This window comes from Mytilus californianus, unplaced genomic scaffold (genome assembly GCF_021869535.1).
Source record: "Mytilus californianus isolate M0D057914Y unplaced genomic scaffold, xbMytCali1.0.p SCAF_4, whole genome shotgun sequence".
NCBI classification, from domain to species: domain Eukaryota; kingdom Metazoa; phylum Mollusca; class Bivalvia; order Mytilida; family Mytilidae; genus Mytilus; species Mytilus californianus.
The window spans coordinates 64,607,336-64,626,605 of record NW_026262690.1 but is presented as its reverse complement, the minus strand read 5'-3'; the positions used below and the strand labels follow the sequence as shown (position 1 = coordinate 64,626,605).

Below are 19,270 nucleotides of genomic sequence, written 5' to 3'. Positions count from 1 at the left end.
CAAGTAAACTAAACATTGACCAATGAACCATGAAAATGAGGTCAAGGTCAGATGAACCATGCTAGGCAGGCATGTACAGCTAACAATTCTTCCATACAACAAATATAGTTGACCTATTGCTTATAGTTTAAGAAAAACAGACCAAAACACAAAAACTTAACACTGAGCAATGAACCTTGAAAATGAGGTCAAGGTCAAATAAAACCTGCGTGACTGACATATAGATCATAAAATATTTCCATACACCAAATATAGTTGAACTATTGCATATAGTATTAGAAAAAAAGACCAAAACTCAAAAACTTAACTTTGACCACTGAACCATGAAAATGAGGTCAAGGTAAGATGACACCTGCCAGCTAGACATGTACACCTTACAATCATTCCATACACCAAATATAGCTGACCTATTGCATGCAGTATTAGAAAAAAAGACCAAAACTCAAAAACTTAACTTTGACCACTGAACCATGAAAATGAGGTCAAGGTCAGATGACACCTGCCAGCTAGACATGTACACCTTACAATCATTCCATACACCAAATATAGTAGACCTATTGCATACAGTATAAGAAAAACAGACCAAAACACAAAAACTTAACTATAACCACTGAACCATGAAAATGAGGTCAAGGTCAGATGACACCTGCCAGTTGGACATGTACACCTTACAGTCCTTCCATACACCGAATATACTAGACCTATTGCTTATAGTATCTGAGATATGGACTTGACCACGAAAACTTAACCTTGTTCACTGATCCATGAAATGAGGTCGAGGTCAAGTGAAAACTGTCTGACGGGCATGAGGACCTTGCAAGGTACGCACATACCAAATATAGTTATCCTATTACTTATAATAAGAGAGAATTTAACATTACAAAAAATCTGAACTTTTTTTTCAAGTAGTCACTGAACCATGAAAATGAGGTCAAGGACATTGGACATGTGACTGACGGAAACTTCGTAACATGAGGCATCCATATACAAAGTATGAAGCATCCAGGTCTTCCATCTTCTAAAATATAAAGCTTTTAAGAAGTTAGCTAACGCCGCCGCCGCCGCCGCCGGATCGCTATCCCTATGTCGAGCTTTCTGCGACAAAAGTCGCAGGCTCGACAAAAACTGCTCAGTATATATTGTGGGTACAAATTCTTTTAAAGTCTACCTTTGATTTAACAGAAACATGAAACCGTAGAGTTTTGGATCCCTTGTACTTTGAGTATTATCATAATATCTGTGTCAGTTAAGACCACTGATGATTGAGGAAAAAAGTCATTGTATATTTGTTAGTGTGAACTTTGAAATGTATACTGTGGATATGGATAAACATTGAACCATACCCCATTATACATTTTCTTGGGGTGTTTGAATAAACCATATGTATCCCTTCAGGAAATTTTGTTTTGAAAGTCTTTAAAGATAAATGTCCTACTGAGGATATACCAAATATAATTGACCTTTCCTTATAGTATCTTGGAAAGAGACCTTAGCACGAACAAATGTATGTTGGCCTATTGCTTAAGATTAAAATATATCTGAGAAACAGACCTTGCCACTAAACTTAATGTTGACCAATGAATCATTAAAATGACTTCATGGTCAGATGAACCCTGCTAGATGTTCATATACACCTTACAATCATTCAATACACCAAAATGGTGACCAAATATAGTTGACATATATATCTGAGTATCTGAGAGGGATTTGACCATGAAAACTTAACCTTGATCACTGATCCATGAAATGAGGTCAAGGTGTCGTGAACCCTACCTGAAGGACATGTACACTTTGCAATGATTCTTTATACCTAATATAGTAATTTTGTAATAATAAGTGAGAAAATAAGGTGATTAAAAAATATAAAAGTTTTTTAAACAGTTGCTGAACCATTAAAATTAAGGCAAGGACAAAGGACATATGCCAGACTGAAACTTTGTTATGTACAGAATTTGTATACAAGATATTAAGTATCCAGGTCTGCTAGCATCTGGAATAGAAAGCTTTGCAAATGGATTATGCCTGACATCACCAGATTAGCATCCCTATGTTTAGACATATGTAGCAGGTGAGACCAAAAACTACTGAAAACAATGCAAAGTGAAAGTTCAGTACAATCTTTAATCATAAAGTTGATATACTTGTATAACTTATATTAGTAAATAATAAAATCAATTTTGAGCATGGATATCACAGCCTTAGGGTTTCAAATATTCAAATAAGATAATCGCACATCATTTATCAAAATTTTAACTGGGTTTAAAATGTGGAGGGAGGTAAACTTTCCCTTTCTGAGCATGTATCATCACAGGTTTAATAGCCTCTCTAAAATAGTCCACGATATACAATGAACCTCGACATACAGCCACAATCTCTGCTAAATGGTTGTCATCTACACAATCACAGTACTCCAACTCTAAGATCTGCAGATTTGGGGCATATGTTGTTGATCTATAGGGAACACAAAGTTCTTCATATTCCTTAAAAATAAAAACCCAATAATACAGGAAGGTGCATGAAAATACCTTAAAAGGAGTATTTTAAATTTGTTTACAAAGGGCAGGGTATATTTTGGCTTTTGCTCTCTATGAATTTACTGAAAATATAACTGTTTTTTTTAGATTTTCATGATTTACATTATTTTTAATACTTCATGATAAAGACTGTAGAAACTTGTAAGGCTTAAAGTCTGTTTTTGACCTTGACCTCATTTCAGTAAGGTCTGTAGGGAAAGTTGCTAGATTTTCACACAAAAAGGCTATTTTTTTAATGTTTTGCCTGAATAAAATGGAATGCAATCGTCGCCTAAAGAATTTTTTTTACTAGATAATTATGAAGTTTACTTCCTATGTAAATACTGCTTTTTGTGAAATTGTGCTTCTTGTCATCGTAACTCCTCTGAAACCACACAACATAATTTCATGAAACTTTGGAGATAGCAAGGACACACTATGTAGATGTGCATATCGACAGGAAATTATGATTCAATTTGTTTTTCTAGGAGTTATACCCCTTTGAACTTAGAATTTTGGCCTAAAAATACTATTGTCCCAGGTCAGGAGACTGTAGTTCAGTGGTTGTCGTTGGTTCATGTCTGTTATTTTTGTTTTTTTGTAAATTGTTTTGTTATAAATAAGGCCGCATGGGGTGTGTGAGCATGCTCACAAAGGTTCTTTAATTCTTGGTATGTATTCGTCATAATGTTGTGTTGTGTAATTTGATGATATTGTTGTCATTTTATGGTTGTATAACCCACGAAAAAAATACTCACATATTTGCTAAATAAATGTATTGAATAATGCTTGATATTATTGTACTTTGTCAAAACTTTTCAAAAGTTAATGCTATAGTCAATGGTTATCAGAAATATCAACATACAGTTGCCCATAATTGCTTACATCCACTTCATTTGATCTTTGGTGGATAGTTGTCTCATTGGCAGTCATAACACATCTCCTTATTTTTATAATGATCAACTTAGCAATACAATAACAGTTTTAAAGTTCATTACTTTTCATGACAATACCTACTTCATCACTTGAGTAATGTTCATCTCCATTTTCAGTCAGAATTTTTCTTTCTTGCAGTTTAAACCTCAATAGAGCTTGACATCTTCTGAACTTTTGTAAGTCTTGAACAGAAAAAAATTGATGAAGAAAAATACAATGACATTATATCTAAATGATTAAACTGGCTTCAAATATTAAAATTCTGATCTAGTAACTCTGTTGGAAAAAAATCGGTTTTTCTACGGAAGCAGTGATCAATTTTAAAAATACTCACTCCAACTAGACACTCATTGAGAAAGTCAATATTTGTGTATAATGAATACAAGCTATTCAACTGGCAAAACACATTTTGACCATGTACTATATGACTGAAACTTGAAAGGAATCTTTGTTCCTGTTCAATCTATTCACAACTTTTATAGACTCAATACGATTTAGAGCTTGACATACTGTACATACAATGGTCTGTTGTTGAAGATTTCACATTGCCCTCTAGATGTCATTTGGTTATCTTTGTTGTTGGGTAACTGTCTCATTGACATATATCTTACATCTCTTTTTATTCAGATTGGTTTTATTGTCAGTAAGGTAAAATGTAAAATTCATAGTTTTGACAACATTGTATAAAAGATATCTGATGTAAGTAATATATCACACTCTTACAGAATGATATAATGCAATACCTGATATAATGGGTAAGAATGGTGCTGATGTCAGGAACTTTATCCCAGACAGCACAGCTTTCTTTAAGTGAATACAGGATCTCAACAGAGCTTTAACACAGACATCTGACAAACCTGGAATATAACATGAAAAATAACTAGTACATTTATATCCTTTTTCAAGAACAAGAATAAAATTTATTATGTTTGTGCAACTAAAATTCCATATTTAATAATACAAAAACAAGTCATGAATGTACAGTTGAAACTGACTATCAAACAATACAAATACAAAGAAATATAGTCATTTAATAGAAAATGAAACCAATACCTCTTTCCTCTTGGTTTCCCTCATGATTTAATATTTGAATACTTATGAACTCTCAAAGGCTTATAAGTCTAATACATATCAAAACTTTACACTCAATTTAACACAAAGATTGTATAAAGACAAAACAAAACCCCTGTAAATCAAATCACAATGTGGCATAAAAGTTGATGCTTCAAAAAAGCATATTACATATTCTAACATAACAAAAGAAGATTGTTCCAATTTTTATACTTCTGTTAAGGATGCAACTAGCACTGATAACACTAATTATGAATAAAACATGGAAGCACTTCATAGAACTAATAGGACAACCCTACAAAATGAAGCATAATATTTTAAAAATATTGTTACACTGTAAAAACCTTCAAATTCAAATACGAAGATATAATAATCACTCATTTGAAAAAATATTAAATACATTCCAAAGAATTTTTCTTACTATTTTAAGATGCCATATTTATTATAATACTTACAATTTAATTAGTTATAAGGGAACAATCTTAACTCAGTGGCTAATTCTAAAGTTTTACTCCAATGAAACCAGAAAAATGCAATTACCTCATAGTAAAGGAAAAATCAAAACATTTTTGCAATGATTCTGTCAGTCTCTCTTCCACTCGTGAGTTTTGAATCCACCTCATTTTTATATCAATTATTACCTGAATTCCAGCTTATGTCAATTTCCTGAAGAAGAGGTAAATTTTCAGCCAGATAAACTACAGATGAATCAGTTATACTATCTACACTGCAGATATTTAGATTCTGCAGCTGTTTAAAGTTTTCTGCCATCAAGGCCAAGGTCATTGATGTAGCAGGACAATGTCTGAAAGACAGCTTCTTCAGAGGACTAGGTTTTCGACATAATGCATTTAGTCCTTGAACTGTTACTTCATCACACCAAGATAAATCTAATTCCTCAAACTAAAACATAAAGACAATATCAAATGAATACATGAATACATATTTATTTCCAAATTTTCTAATGTATTATCAAGTCTCACAAATTCGTGAATGCACACACACACAAGTGACATGTGTAGATGTTAACATCATTTCTGTTATTTTTTTCATAGAAAAAAAATATTATTTTTATAAGTTCTCTGATTAAAATTTTTAACATTGTAGTTGTAAACAACTTCACTACCAAAAGACCCTTAAAAAAAGATTGATTGATGTCAGGTGTTTAGAATAGCACAATTCATGTGTCCATTTTCTGTAAAAGGTGAAGTGCATGGCTATTGTCTTATTACTGATATAGTTTAACTACATTGTAATAAGCATGATAGGAGCATGTTTGTGTTAGAGAAAATAGTCAGACAAAATTGTTTCATTGTGTCTTTCTTCCAAAGGAAATGATTCAAACTTATATATTTCCAGATCAGTTGCTGGACTATAAGAAAAAATAATAACACAATCTTCGAAAACAAGATAATTTTGGAAAGAGTATCATAGAAATAGTTTGGATCATTTAGCTTCAGTTTTAAATTATGAATGATGTGACCAAGGCATAAAGTACATGTACTGTAAATCCAGAATTTTTTTTGGATGTTTTTATTATTGCAAACATATCTACTGGATAGGTTATGTAGGGGTTTCAAAAATAAAAACTTGAATTTTTAAATTTTAAAAACATTATTTGTGTACAACATTTTCTGAAATTGCAAGATTTAGTTTTATATTTTTGCCCATTGTTCAACAATCATGATTATAAAGCCTGCAAATATCCCTGAGTCTATAGTACCGACTGTGCAAGGGCTTGATAGCCAGTCAAGGTCGTTAAAAACTCCCATAAGTAAGTCTATAGTAGTAGCTCCATGAATTGATCAACTAGTTCAATAAAAGATAACAATATCAGTCTCAATTCCCTTCAGTAGGAACTCAACTTCTTTACTTTTTATACAGAAAAAGCAATTTTGCAACTAACAACACACTGTCAACAATCATTTAATTCATGCTGAAATCTTATCAAATATTTTACTGATTACACTAATGCCATTTCAGCATGTTCGGTTGATGAATGCTGAACCATTAAATATCAATGGTTAAGGCAGATTTCATTGGGATAACTATTAACTTTACTTTGACTTTCTCTTTATAAATTAATGTTACAAAATTTACCTTATCCATTTTCCTGGCAGCTAATCTAAATAATGTTCCATCTGAAATGTCAGATTCTGCTAGGTATAAATTCTGTAAATCTGGACTCAGCAGGAATGGTCTGAGGAACATGTCTTTTATAAAATGAATCCCTGTAATTATATTATAGCATAAATAAATAAAAGGATACTACAGTTTTAAAACTGTAAAAAATACTGTCCGTCTAATTATTGTTTTAATTAAAAAAAAACCCAACATTTTATTTACAATAAACAACCAAAGGTCTGCGCTTTCCTTGATCATGATCTTCAAGCAAAAATTAAAAATAAAGATAAATTGCTTGTATGATAATTGTTATTTTTTCAGTAATTCATTTGATAATTATATCATAAACAACAACTTTTCCTTGAACCTGGTAAACTGTATATTTATATGTGGAACTGCATTGGGTCTTCTGGGTTGTTTTTGAGGTCCGGAATATACCTATATAACAGAATACTATTTTAGTCTGTCTAATTTAGACATTAATAGGATTTCCCACAACTTATAAGTAAAATTAGCAGATTTTCATTTTTGATAAAAACTTATAAGTGTGTCATGTGATTTTATCTCTTATGACTCAGGTAAAACATTTTTATTATAATATAGGATGACAATCACAAGAAAAGGTTGGTTTTTCCTAAAAAAAAATAGGCACCCCTTTTTCCACAAAATGTATTCAACTAAAAATGTTACAGAAATATATGTTTAAGATATACAATTACCATTAAAGTCAACCTTTTTAAGATTTTTACATGTATGCCCAATATGAGTGATACCAAAGGTCACAGATTCACAATCAGTTAGACTAATCTCTTTCAGATCTTTCAAGAATGGAGTCAAGTCCTTGACCATTTCATCTGTCAGTCCAGCCCAGGACATACCAAACTTCTGTAAGTTTGGAGAGCACTGTAAAAATTCTTTCAAACAGTCAAATCCAACAGATTCATAGACTGAAGTAAATTTGTTGGTAACATCCACAGAAACTAGCTGTGGTTTGTAAGTCTGTTTTATAATTTCACTATTAACTTTTGGTGTATTTGATTTGTCTGTCTGATTCTCCTCTAAAGTCCTACTGTCTTCCTCAACATTTCCATTTTCTTTGATTTTCAGATTGTCATCTAATAGTTTGATGTCTTTGCCATCAATATTTTCATTTTCTTTGATTTTCTGATTTTCATCTAAAGGTTTCCTGTCTTTGACATCAATACTTCCATTTTCTTTGATGTTTTGTAAAAATGTGTCATTTCCATGGGTAACATCACAGCTTTTGAGTGTACAATCATTGTTTAATGTTACATTTTCTACACAATCAGTAAATGCTATAGCTTGATTATCTCCACCTACTTTTCCATTTGAATGATTATATATTTGTCCTTCACCTTTTACTTCTACCTTACAGTTTTTATGATCACATATGTTTCCCTCGCTTTCACTTATTGCTAAATGTCCATTGCAGAGTACAGAACTGCTATCACAGGCAAGTCTTAATTGTTCACATTTTTGGCATATTAAATCATTTCCTGCACCATACCTTGCATTATTGTGTTCACTTATTTGAAAGGAAGTTCCATTTGAATGGAGATCAGAAAGTTGAATGCTGTCTGTTTTATTGTTTAACGTTTCAATATTTTCTTGAAATGTTTTGCTGGAAGAACCAAGTTTATTTTGATCAAAGTTTATGGATGTAGCATCAAGTTCCTGCTTTGAACCAGTTTTCATAAATATATCTGAATTTGGCACACAAACATCATCTGTTTGACACTGGAAGTTAGCACCATCACGAATTCCAATTCCACAACAACCATGGCAACAAGCATCTACATTGTTTATTGATTCATTTGTAAAACATATATCTGTACCTTTGGTTTTGCTAAAATTTGTTGAATCAGAACCAAGATCCTCAGGAGATTCAACAAAATCTATTTCAACATTATCAGGGTGAACACATTCTGATGCTTCAGAGAATTTGGAACGGTTCAATAAATCTTTGGCATTAATGCTGTCAGTTGATACTTGATTTGAAAAACATGATTCTTTAATTTTTTGTATATAAGGGTCTACAAAGTCCTGAGCAATAGAAGAAATCGAAGAATTTCCATCTGTTTTATAAAGATCATTAGTAGTATTCTCAGGATTTTTATATTCAGTAGATCTATCACCCATTGTGCATGTTTTGGTTCCTGCTAAAACTATTGATTCATGTTCACTAGTGGACATTACAATTTCTACATGATCATCTAAATCAGTTGTTATACTATTTACTGGTATATGCAAGACACTTCTTATATCAGCAGCTCCACCTGCATCTGAAGCATCTTTACATCCACTTGTCACATGATCAGTTTCTTTCTTTTCCTGTTGTTGATCTACCTTTTCCAATGTAGTTTTGAATTCCATTAAACATTGATACAGTTCATCATTCTTTGGATCCTTCTGACTTCCAGCTTTGTTGTAGAAAGATAAAACAAGTTCTATCATGGCAGGTAATGAATACCCTGCCAAACTTAGTATTGCTATCAGGTTAATCTTAAAATAAAATATATGTACTGTAAATTTATTATTACTCAGGGCTGCATATTTTCATCAATAATGAGTACAGGTTAAATGAAAATTAAAGTGTTCAACAAAATTGGAATCCCTAAAGGTGATACTCCTGTTACCATGGGTATGCAGGGTTTTTACAATAAATTTTTAACTACATAAAATGTAAATAGTAGTACAAAACTAGATGTGTTGGAATGACACGAATGGCCCCTTCTCAAAAAGTTGAAAAATCTGCAATTTCAACAACACATGTGGACACAAACATGCATGGATAGTATCCAGCTCTCAAGACCAATACTAGTTTGATGAAAAATTTCCTTGATCAAGGAGAAGTTAAATTTTAAACTATCAGCAAACAGGAAGTGGATGTACTGCAGATCTAACAAGATGTGTTGAAACGACATGAAAATCATCATAGCAGAACGAAACATAAACTTGATTTGTAACTAATCATGGTAGACTCGCATATCAAAAATCAGTGCAAAATCTGAAGGCGTATAGAAAAAAAGTCAGGAGTTCGGCAAAAATTAGCAAAGTGGAACGAAACTTAAACTTGATCTGTAACTCATCATGGTTAACTCACATACCAAACAATCAGCCCCATATCTAAAGGCGTATAGAAAATAAATCCGTATAACTGTGATTTTCAACAATTTATCAAAGTCCAAAGCGTGTAATTTCGGCAAAAATTAGCAGAGCAGAAGGAAACTTAAACTTGATCTGTAACTCATCATGGTTAACTCACATAACAAAAATCAGCTCAATATCTGAAGGCGTTTTGAATTAAATTGTGAATAATGGTTTGTTGCGGAATGACGGAATGACGAAAAGGGTAAAACTATATGGCCCCGACAACTTTGTTGCAGGGCCATAAAAATCTGCTTATGTAAAAAAAAATTTTTTTTTATAAATTTGCCTCTTGTTGAAGGCTGTATGGTGACCTGTTGAAGTGTAGAAATTCCCCATTCTCGACCTTTCAAGTTTTGGTGGATTGTCTCACTGGCAATTAATGTTAAGGTGGATATTTTGAGGGTTGTAATTTTTTGTGAATACAATGCCAAACTTTTCGTGTGGGGTTAAATTTTAAATTGAAGGATAAATTTGCCCTTCACATCAGTTTTGTTGATTTGTACAAACTTTTTGCATGTCGATTATTTTTGCGCATTTTCCATTATTTGTGAAATAAGTAAACTTAATTAACCCCTGCATGAAAATTTCCATGTTTACAGAATACTATATTGTTACAGTGTATTCATTGATTTTTCCTTTATGTAATACTATAGAGCTAGCAAGATCACATTTCTTTTTTTATGAACACAATTTGCATACTGTAAATTCAGAAATTATTGCATGCATTTATTATTGCGATTTTTCAAGAATGGACAAAAATGCAAGATTAACTATTGCGATATCATGAAAATCTGCATACAGCTATATGTTACAGACATCAGAATGCGAGTTCTTATTATTGCAAAAGTCACCCAGTCGCATTATTCGCATTAATAAAAACCTAGCAATAATTTCTGAATTTACAGTATATATATAACATAAGTTGAGAAGTTTATTGGAATACATTTTGTACATACAGATGTCCAGGATAAGTTGACATTCTTTAAAGTAGGTCCAGTAAGTGATGTCAGATGTCTTACTGCTGTAGCTGTGATTCCACGACAACCAGACACATCAACACTTATCAATGAACACTCATAATGATGGCTTGTATCACGCTGTAAAAAAACACAACAATTTATCATTTAATTTTTTAAATCTTTTCATACAAATTTAATAACATTGCTACAACAATTGGCCAAAAGTTATGGAATATTAGACAGAAATGGATATTAAGAATTCGATTTACCAAAAAAAAAATCATATTTATAGCAAACATATATATAACTGCTTCTAACAGTACACTAACTAATTGTAATTAAAATTTTAAAAAACAATTGTGGGAGGGGAATAGTTATTTAAAAAATTTAATATGACAATCTAAACAAATAATTAATCACTATTTCGGCTTTGTTTATACAAATATACACTTATAGAATCTATTTTGCTAAGATCATTTCTACCATCAGTCCAACTAAAATACTCTTACTGATGGTGTGAATTCTCTTTCTTTCTGGAGATCCTCATTTAGAAGGAAGACAGTTTCTGTTAGGCTGTCACAACTAGAAACATTTAAATGTTGTAACGTAGGTATATGTCGTAGAGCACTCTAGAAAAAAAAAACAAGTCTTAAATATTATCTGTACTATGATCACAGTCATATTTAGATTCATGATCCATTTATTAGAACAATTTCAATTTTCAACCAAAAAATCAAAATGGTCTCTTGCTGCATATTTTCACATAAAAAAATTCAGTTTCTTTGTTTCTTTGTTTCCCTCTCTTCACCAATTACATGTGTACTTGCGTTACTATTATGTAAAGTTATTCATCATTATTAACATGTTTTAAAGAGTTTATTTTAACATATTCAATTTCAAATTCATTAAATAGAACAAACTTATATAATACTGGTACTACATGTAGTGTATGATTCTTGATCTTCCATTTGCATTTACTTAATTTTTATGATTCTTACTTACTTTAACAACTTGGTCTGATACATTATGACAAGATTCTAAACATAGAGCTGTAATACTAACTCCCAATCTCCTCCATAACACAAACTGTCCAGGAGACATCAACTGATCACATTCCTTTAAAGAAATCTTTCGTAAATGTGGACATCTGTAAAATAATATGATTGCCTCATAAACACTGTCTCAAAAGATTAAACCAATAGTCTTGCATTAAGAACCAATTTCATGTACAAATAAATCAAGAGATGACAATTACATAACTAATAAAATGCCCCGCTGGGCGCAGCTTGATACGACCGCAGAGGTCAAAACCTGAACAGTTGGGGCAAGTATGGACACAACATTCAAGCTTGATACAGCACTGAATTTGGATTGTGATTAAATATTTGACACAGCATAGGTTTCTGACACAGAATGAATGTGGTCTAAGAACTTAAAATTTTTTAATTTACCTATTCAAACCATATCATTATTATTTGCTTTTATATATAAATCAGAAATAACCAATTTAAAATGGAAAATTTTAAAGAAAAAAAACGAAAAAAAAATACCCCCCCCAATTTTTTGAACCCCCTTATGATTCATCACCCCAAACTCAATCCCAGCCTTCCCTTTGTGGTATGGTACCTTGCAGTACAATTTCAGAGAGATCCATACACTTGAACACAAGTTATTGTCTGGAAACTAGAAAAATGCTTGTTTTTTGGCCCCTTTTTGGCCCCAAATTCCTAAACGTTTAGGGCAATTACCCCTAAACTCAAACCCAGCTTTCCCTTTGTGATATGGAACCTTGTAGTACAATTTCATAAAGATCCATACACTTACACACAAGTTATTGTCCTGAAACTAGAAAAATGCTTGTTTTTGGCCCCTTTTTGCTAAAATTTGAAGCAATTACCCCCAAAACCAATCCCAGCCTTCCCTTTGAGGTATGGTACCTTGCAGTACAATTTCAGAGAGATCCATACACTTGAACACAAGTAATGGTCTGGAAAATAGAAAAATGCTTATTTTGGGCCCTTTTTAGCCCCTTATTCCTAAACGTTTTGGGCAATTACCCCCAAACTCAATTCCAGCTTTCCCTTTGTGATATGGAACATTGTACTACAATTTCAGAAAGATCCATACACTTACACACAAGTTATTGTCATGAAACTAGAATAAAATGCTCCGCAGGGCGCAGCTTGATACGACAGCAGAGGTCGAACCCTCAACAGTTGGGGCAAGTATGGACACAACATTCAAGCTTGATACAGCTTTGCATTTGGATTGTGATTAAATATTTGACACAGCATAGGTTTCTGACACAGAATGAATGTGGTCTAAGAACTTAAAAATTTTAAATTGGACATTCACCTATTATGGTCCAATATCCAAAATCTAAATACATGGTTATATCCAGCATATCAAAGAACCCCAAGAATTCAATTTTGATGATATCAAACAAAGTTTAATTTTGGACCCTTTTGACCTCAATGTAGACAAAGTTGATAACGGGGCCCAAAAATCAAAAATCTAAATACATGGTTAGATTCAGCATATCAAAGAACCCCATATATTCAATTTTTGTTGAAATCAAACAAAGTTTAATTTTGGACCCCGATTTGGACCAACTTGAAAACTGGGTCCAAAATCAAAAATCTAAATACATGTTTAGATTCAGCATATCAAAGAACCCTAAGAATTCAATTTTTGTTAAAATCAAACTAAGTTTAATTTTGGACCCTTTGGACCTTAATGTAGACCAATTTGAAAACGGAACCAAAAATTAAGAATCTAAATACACTGTTAGATTCGGCATATCAAAGAACCCCAATAATTCAATTTTTGATGAAATCAAACAAAGTTTAATTTTGGACCCTTTGGACCTCGATGTGGACCAATTTAAAAAGGGGGCCCAAAATCCAAAAACTAAATACACGGTTAGATTCAGCATATTTAAGAACCCCAAGAATTCAAGAATAAAACCCCATTGAAATTGGTCAAGAAATAAGCAATTTATACGAAGTATCTTCTTTTGCACAATATTGTGCAATTAAATATTTCTTGCTATTGCGCAATACTGTACAATTGACAATTTCTTGCTATTGCGCAATATTGTGCTATTGGATATTTCTTGCTATTGCGCAATACTGTGCAATTGAAGATTTCTTGCTATTGCGCAATACTGTGCAATTGAAGATTTCTTGCTATTGTGCAATACTGTGCAATTGAAAATTTCTTGTTATTGCACAATACTTATTATATAATAATTTACACATCCTGTTTGGTGTGTATCTCCTACCATATCATTATTATTTGCTTTTAAATATAAATCAGAAATAACCAACTTAAAATGGAAAATTTTAAAAGAAAAAAAAAAGGAAAAAAAGGAAACCCCCCCCCCCCAAATTGTTTGAACCCCCTTATGATTCATCACCCCCAAACTCAATCCCAGCCTTCCCTTTGTGGTATGGTACCTTGCAGTACAATTTCAGAGAGATCCATGCACTTGAACAAAAGTTATTGTCTGGAAACTAGAAAAATGTGTTTTTTGGCCCCTTTTTGGCCCCAAATTCCTAAACTTTTAGGGCAATTACCCCAAACTCAAACCCAGCTTTCCCTTTGTGATATGGAACCTTGTAGTACAATTTCATAAAGATCCATACACTTACACACAAGTTATTGTCCTGAAACTAGAAAAATGCTTATTTTTGGCCCCTTTTTGGCCCCCAATTCCTAAACGTTTCGGCAATTACCCCTAAACTCAATTCCAGCTTTCCCTTTGTGATATGGAACCTTGCAGTACAATTTCAGAAAGATCCATACACTTACACACAAGTTATTGTCATGAAACTAGAAAAATGCTTGTTTTTTGCCCCTTTTTTGGCCCCTAATTCCTAAAATTTTGAGGCAATTACCCCCAAAATCAATCCCAGCATTCCTTTTGTGATATGGAACCTTGTGGTACAATGTCAGAGAGATCCATACACTAACACACAAGTTATGTCTGGAAGTAACAAAAATGCTTATTTTTGGCCCCTTTTTGGCCCCTAATTCCTTTACTGTTGGTACCATAACCCCCAAAATCAATCCCAACCTTCCTTTTGTGATATTGAACCTTGTGGTAAAATTTCATAGAGATCCATTCACTTAAACTAAAGTTAGAGTGCGAAAACCAATGTGTCTTCGGACGACGACGACGACGCAAACGTCATACCAATATACGACCACAAAAATTTTTTTGCGGTCGTATAAAAATGCTTGTTTTTTGCCCCTTTTTGGCCCCTTATTCCTAAAATTTTGAGGCAATTACCCCCAAAATCATTCCCAGCATTCCCTTTGTGATATGGAACCTTGTGGTACAATGTCAGAGAGATCCATACACTAACACACAAGTTATGTCTGGAAGTTACAAAAATGCTTATTTTATGCCCCTTTTTGGCCCCTAATTCCTTAACTGTTGGTACTATAACCCCCAAAATCAATCCCAACCATTCTTTTGTGGTATTGAACCTTATGGTAAAATTTCATAGAGATCCATTCACTTTAACTAAAGTTAGAGTGCGAAAACCAATGTGTCTTCGGACGAAGACGATGACAACGCCGCCAACGTCATACCAATATACGACCGCAAAATTTTTTTGCGTTCGTATAAAAACCAGCTTCGGTTTATTTTAGAGATAAACAACCATCTGCAGATTTAAGAAATAATCTATTGCATTTTATACTTTTTTTAAAAGTCTTATGCAAAATGATTGTCATTAGAATACTATCATGACTATCACACAAACAAATTTCTTTAGACTGAATTCAATATTGAAGGTACCTACATGTATTTCCATGATTTCAGTAGTAGTAAACAATTAGTTTTGCTCTTACTTGCAATGAATCTGACATTTGAATTTGATTAAGTGTTTACATAATTACCACCAAATGGGAATTCAGTTAAGAAATACTTCACATGACAATATCATTCTTACTACTTTTTTTTAATTTTTTATGACAAGAAAGTCAGAATGCTGCAAAGTCTGAATAAATTAAAGCCAAAAAATAAACATATGATAACCAAGTCATGGACCTACAGTCTTAGGAATTTTCTGCCTATGCAAATATTATTATTGCATAGAAAATAAAACATTTCCCCAGTTTGACTTGCTTTATCTGTGTCAATTTAAATTTTTGGACAGTGTATTGTCTAATTAAAAGAATACATTGTACAATAGGTATTGTTCTCAGTGGAGTTTATTCACAGCTGGGACCTTTAAATTTCTTCTACCTAAAATCCATCACTCATTGATTATTCCCAAAGAAAAAATTTATCTACAAAATAGATGAAAATACATGTACAATGTATCAACTCACAAAACTGCATGTAGTATATATTCTTTCAATGGAACAGTTCAACAATACATTGTCCAAAATTTTAAATCGCCACAGATACAGCAAATCAAACTGACAAAATTATTTATTTCCTTCCCAATAAATAAATGATTACAAATTTAATCACTCTACCGGGTACTCACTTTTTTATAACTTCAGTTAATCCAAAGAAAGTCAACTGTGGCAGGCATTTATCTACTTTGAGCTCCCTCAAATGACATGGCACAACAGCCTTCAATATTCTATCAGTTACTTTTTCTGAATAAAACTGTAACAAGATAATCAACAAATCCTCTGTAACAGCTGAATATACCCCATCTTCTAACAGTGTCAGCAGATATTCAGTTAGTCTTGGGTTTGTTTCTTCTACAAAATCTAGTAACACATGACTACTTGCCAAAGTTGAAATGCTTTTCAGGGATGGCACCATTGCCATCTTAAATGTCTTTCATGCTGTTGTTCATTAACCTGGAAGAAGTAAAAATTTATATTGTGAACTTAATATTTAAAGACAAATTTTTAATCAGATTTTCATTTTAATTCTAAGTTGAAGTTTCCATATTATAATTTTATGTAATGGTCATGAATAAGCAAAATCAATGCTACAATTTTTTTTTATAGATAATCATAAGATTACAAAACTAGAGAATATTGACATGTCAGGAAGGGCCATGCATGCACGTTTATATATGAGGCAAAGAGACTGATGCATACAAAGCAAATGTTCACATGTTGTCAATTTTCTTTAAATTTGATACCAGCAATTAATTCAGGATGTGTTCTCAATTAATATATGTTTTGTTAAAATCCAAGCACTATGACATGTATTTTGGTGGGCAAACAATTATTTTGACAGAGAATCATTTCGTAATAGCAAATGATACTGTTTTCATTTAATACCTAACAAGAAATAGGATTCTGGGATTTATTTTTTTTAAAGAAAAACTAAGTTTTTAACTCAATTTTGACTTGAGGAAACAATTTGGAATGCATATTATGCCTATTATATATCACTTTTTGATGACGTCCTACTACAAGAAGATGCTTCTCAAAGTTTGTGATTTTTTAAACAATGGGTAAGTTTTTACCATTTTTTCCAATTGTCAATCATTTTGGAAAAAATTGAAAATACAAATGACTCAAAGGACATACTGTGTTCAAAATTCCACTTTGATTGATTGTATAAAAAAAAGGAAATACCAAAATTTCTTCTTTTTAACATGTCATGAGAAGATACACATGTGGAAATTAAAGTTCTGCATGTATTTAATCAGTTAATGGTTTCGAAACTTTACTGTTTTCACACAAAGTGAAAATGGAACAATTTTAAATATAAAAAAATAAATTGAAATAGGTATTTAACAGGAAAAATTTCAAAATTTAACATTCTGTTTCAAGTTTCAGCAGAATGGTTTCAGTGATATAATTCTTAATGAATTAGTGATTCCTTTTATGGGATTTGGTTTCATGTGTTGTTTGATTGCTGTCTCATATATCATGTACACTTTCTCATTATACATGTCTGCCCTGACTGGATATCAAAGAAGATTCTGAAATTTTGGCATTTTTGTTGCCACAGAGCAAAACTGATTTCTGTGTGAAGTAAATAGGTCGATCAAGAATGTCACAAAATCCAAACTGGTGATCAATGGTGATGAGGTCTATTGACATATATACTTCTACTTCTACAAATATATGACTGCTAGCACCAGCTTGTATTCTGTCACTTTTGAGTGTGCACATGTAAAGTTATTTTAGAAGGTGCTACACATGTATTCAAGTTGAAATTAATGAACACAAATGAAAGATTTTGAAAAATTATTAATCAACTATCTTTAAAACCTGATAGTGATAGTCTAAATAAATATCAGTTTTTTTTTTTTTTTTAATTTTTGGTTAACACATTTCTTCAAAATAACCTTAAAGTAATAGATGGTCATAAATATTTAAACTAGTCCTATAAACTGTAACCCATATATAAGTGCAGGGAGTCAAAAAGGAACCCGGGTCCATTTGCCCTGATTCACGATCCCCCTAATACCTGTTTGCCCTAATACATGTACCTGTTTGCCCTGATTTTTATTTTGTTATGTTGTATTGTTGTATGATGTATATGATTTTAATAAAGTATATATTAAAAAGCATAATCAAAGGGATCTTCTATCTACTTATATAAAGAACAAGAATGTGTCCATAGTACACGGATGCCCCACACGCACTATCATTTTTCTATGTTCAGTGGACCATGAAATTGGGGTCAAAATTCTAATTTGGCATTAAAATTAGAAAGATCATATCATAGGGAACATGTGTACTAAGTTTCAAGTTGATTGGACTTCAACTTCATCAAAAACTACCTTGATCAAAAACTTTAACCTGAAGCGGGACAGACGGACGAAACGGACGGAAGAACGGACGAACGAACGGACGCACAGACCGAAAAACATAATGCCCCTAGGTGGGGCGTTAAAACAATGCATCAGCCTCAGGTCACTTCTACATGATTAACATTGCTTTCTAAACTTATAAGTATCCTCTGGTGAAACATTTTCGAAGTTTACCTTGCATAAGATATTTATCTAAAATATTAATTCCTGGAATATTGCTTATATTTCTTACCAATTTGTATATATTTAGTAAAGTACGCAACGATATCCCCGAGGAACCAGTAATGACGCACCTAAGGTTGTTATGTCTCTGCATTTAATCTACCATTTCAAAGAATTAGAAAAACGGAATGGAATAAAAGATTGATAACTTGTTATTATATTTCAATCATTAAACAGTTGATATTTGAAACAGTTATAGCAATAACATTCATGTTTGCTAACATTACAAACGGACTGCCAACTAATGATGGGTACCAGTAATGACGCACTGTAAACAAACCAGTAAAATCCACTTGCACGTAACTGATAATCGAAAAATTGCTTCAAACCGGATTCTTTAAAGTTAAATCTGTTCAACATTCAATTTTATTAACAACTTTTGACATTTTCATTCACTTTAATGATCATGATGATTGTAACACCAAATTTTTAATCAATTTAATTGTAACCTATATTTTGGTATATAATTGTTCAAAATTAATGAAAGTGATATATATATTCCATATATTTGAAAATAAAAAGTAAT

At 32.1% G+C, this 19,270-nt stretch overlaps 1 protein-coding gene across 1 annotated transcript; it reads right to left on the bottom strand.

The window, feature by feature from the left end:
* Positions 1–2,101: 2,101 nt before the first annotated feature.
* Positions 2,102–18,790, bottom strand: LOC127738307 (uncharacterized). Its single transcript, XM_052249508.1, has 11 exons — positions 18,755–18,790; positions 16,279–16,603; positions 11,777–11,921; positions 11,284–11,403; positions 10,772–10,912; positions 7,364–9,167; positions 6,621–6,751; positions 5,162–5,423; positions 4,193–4,306; positions 3,531–3,631; positions 2,102–2,480 (listed from the first exon to the last, which is right to left on the bottom strand). Exons 2-11 carry the CDS (start codon positions 16,569–16,571, stop codon positions 2,250–2,252), a joined length of 3,342 nt encoding a protein of 1,113 aa, XP_052105468.1. The 5' UTR covers positions 16,572–16,603; positions 18,755–18,790; the 3' UTR covers positions 2,102–2,249.
* Between the last annotated feature and the right edge of the window lie 480 nt (positions 18,791–19,270).

Bases quoted from the DNA above. Each gene is read 5' to 3' on its own strand.
- LOC127738307 (XM_052249508.1), bottom strand. From the start codon at position 16,571: ATGGCAATGGTGCCATCCCTGAAAAGCATTTCAACTTTGGCAAGTAGT. The intron at 11,404-11,776 runs GTAAGTAAGAAT...TTTTTTTTCTAG, and splicing joins TATCAGACCAAGTTGTTAAA to AGTGCTCTACGACATATACC. The intron at 6,752-7,363 runs GTAATTGTATAT...ATATAATTACAG, and splicing joins TAAAAAGGTTGACTTTAATG to GGATTCATTTTATAAAAGAC.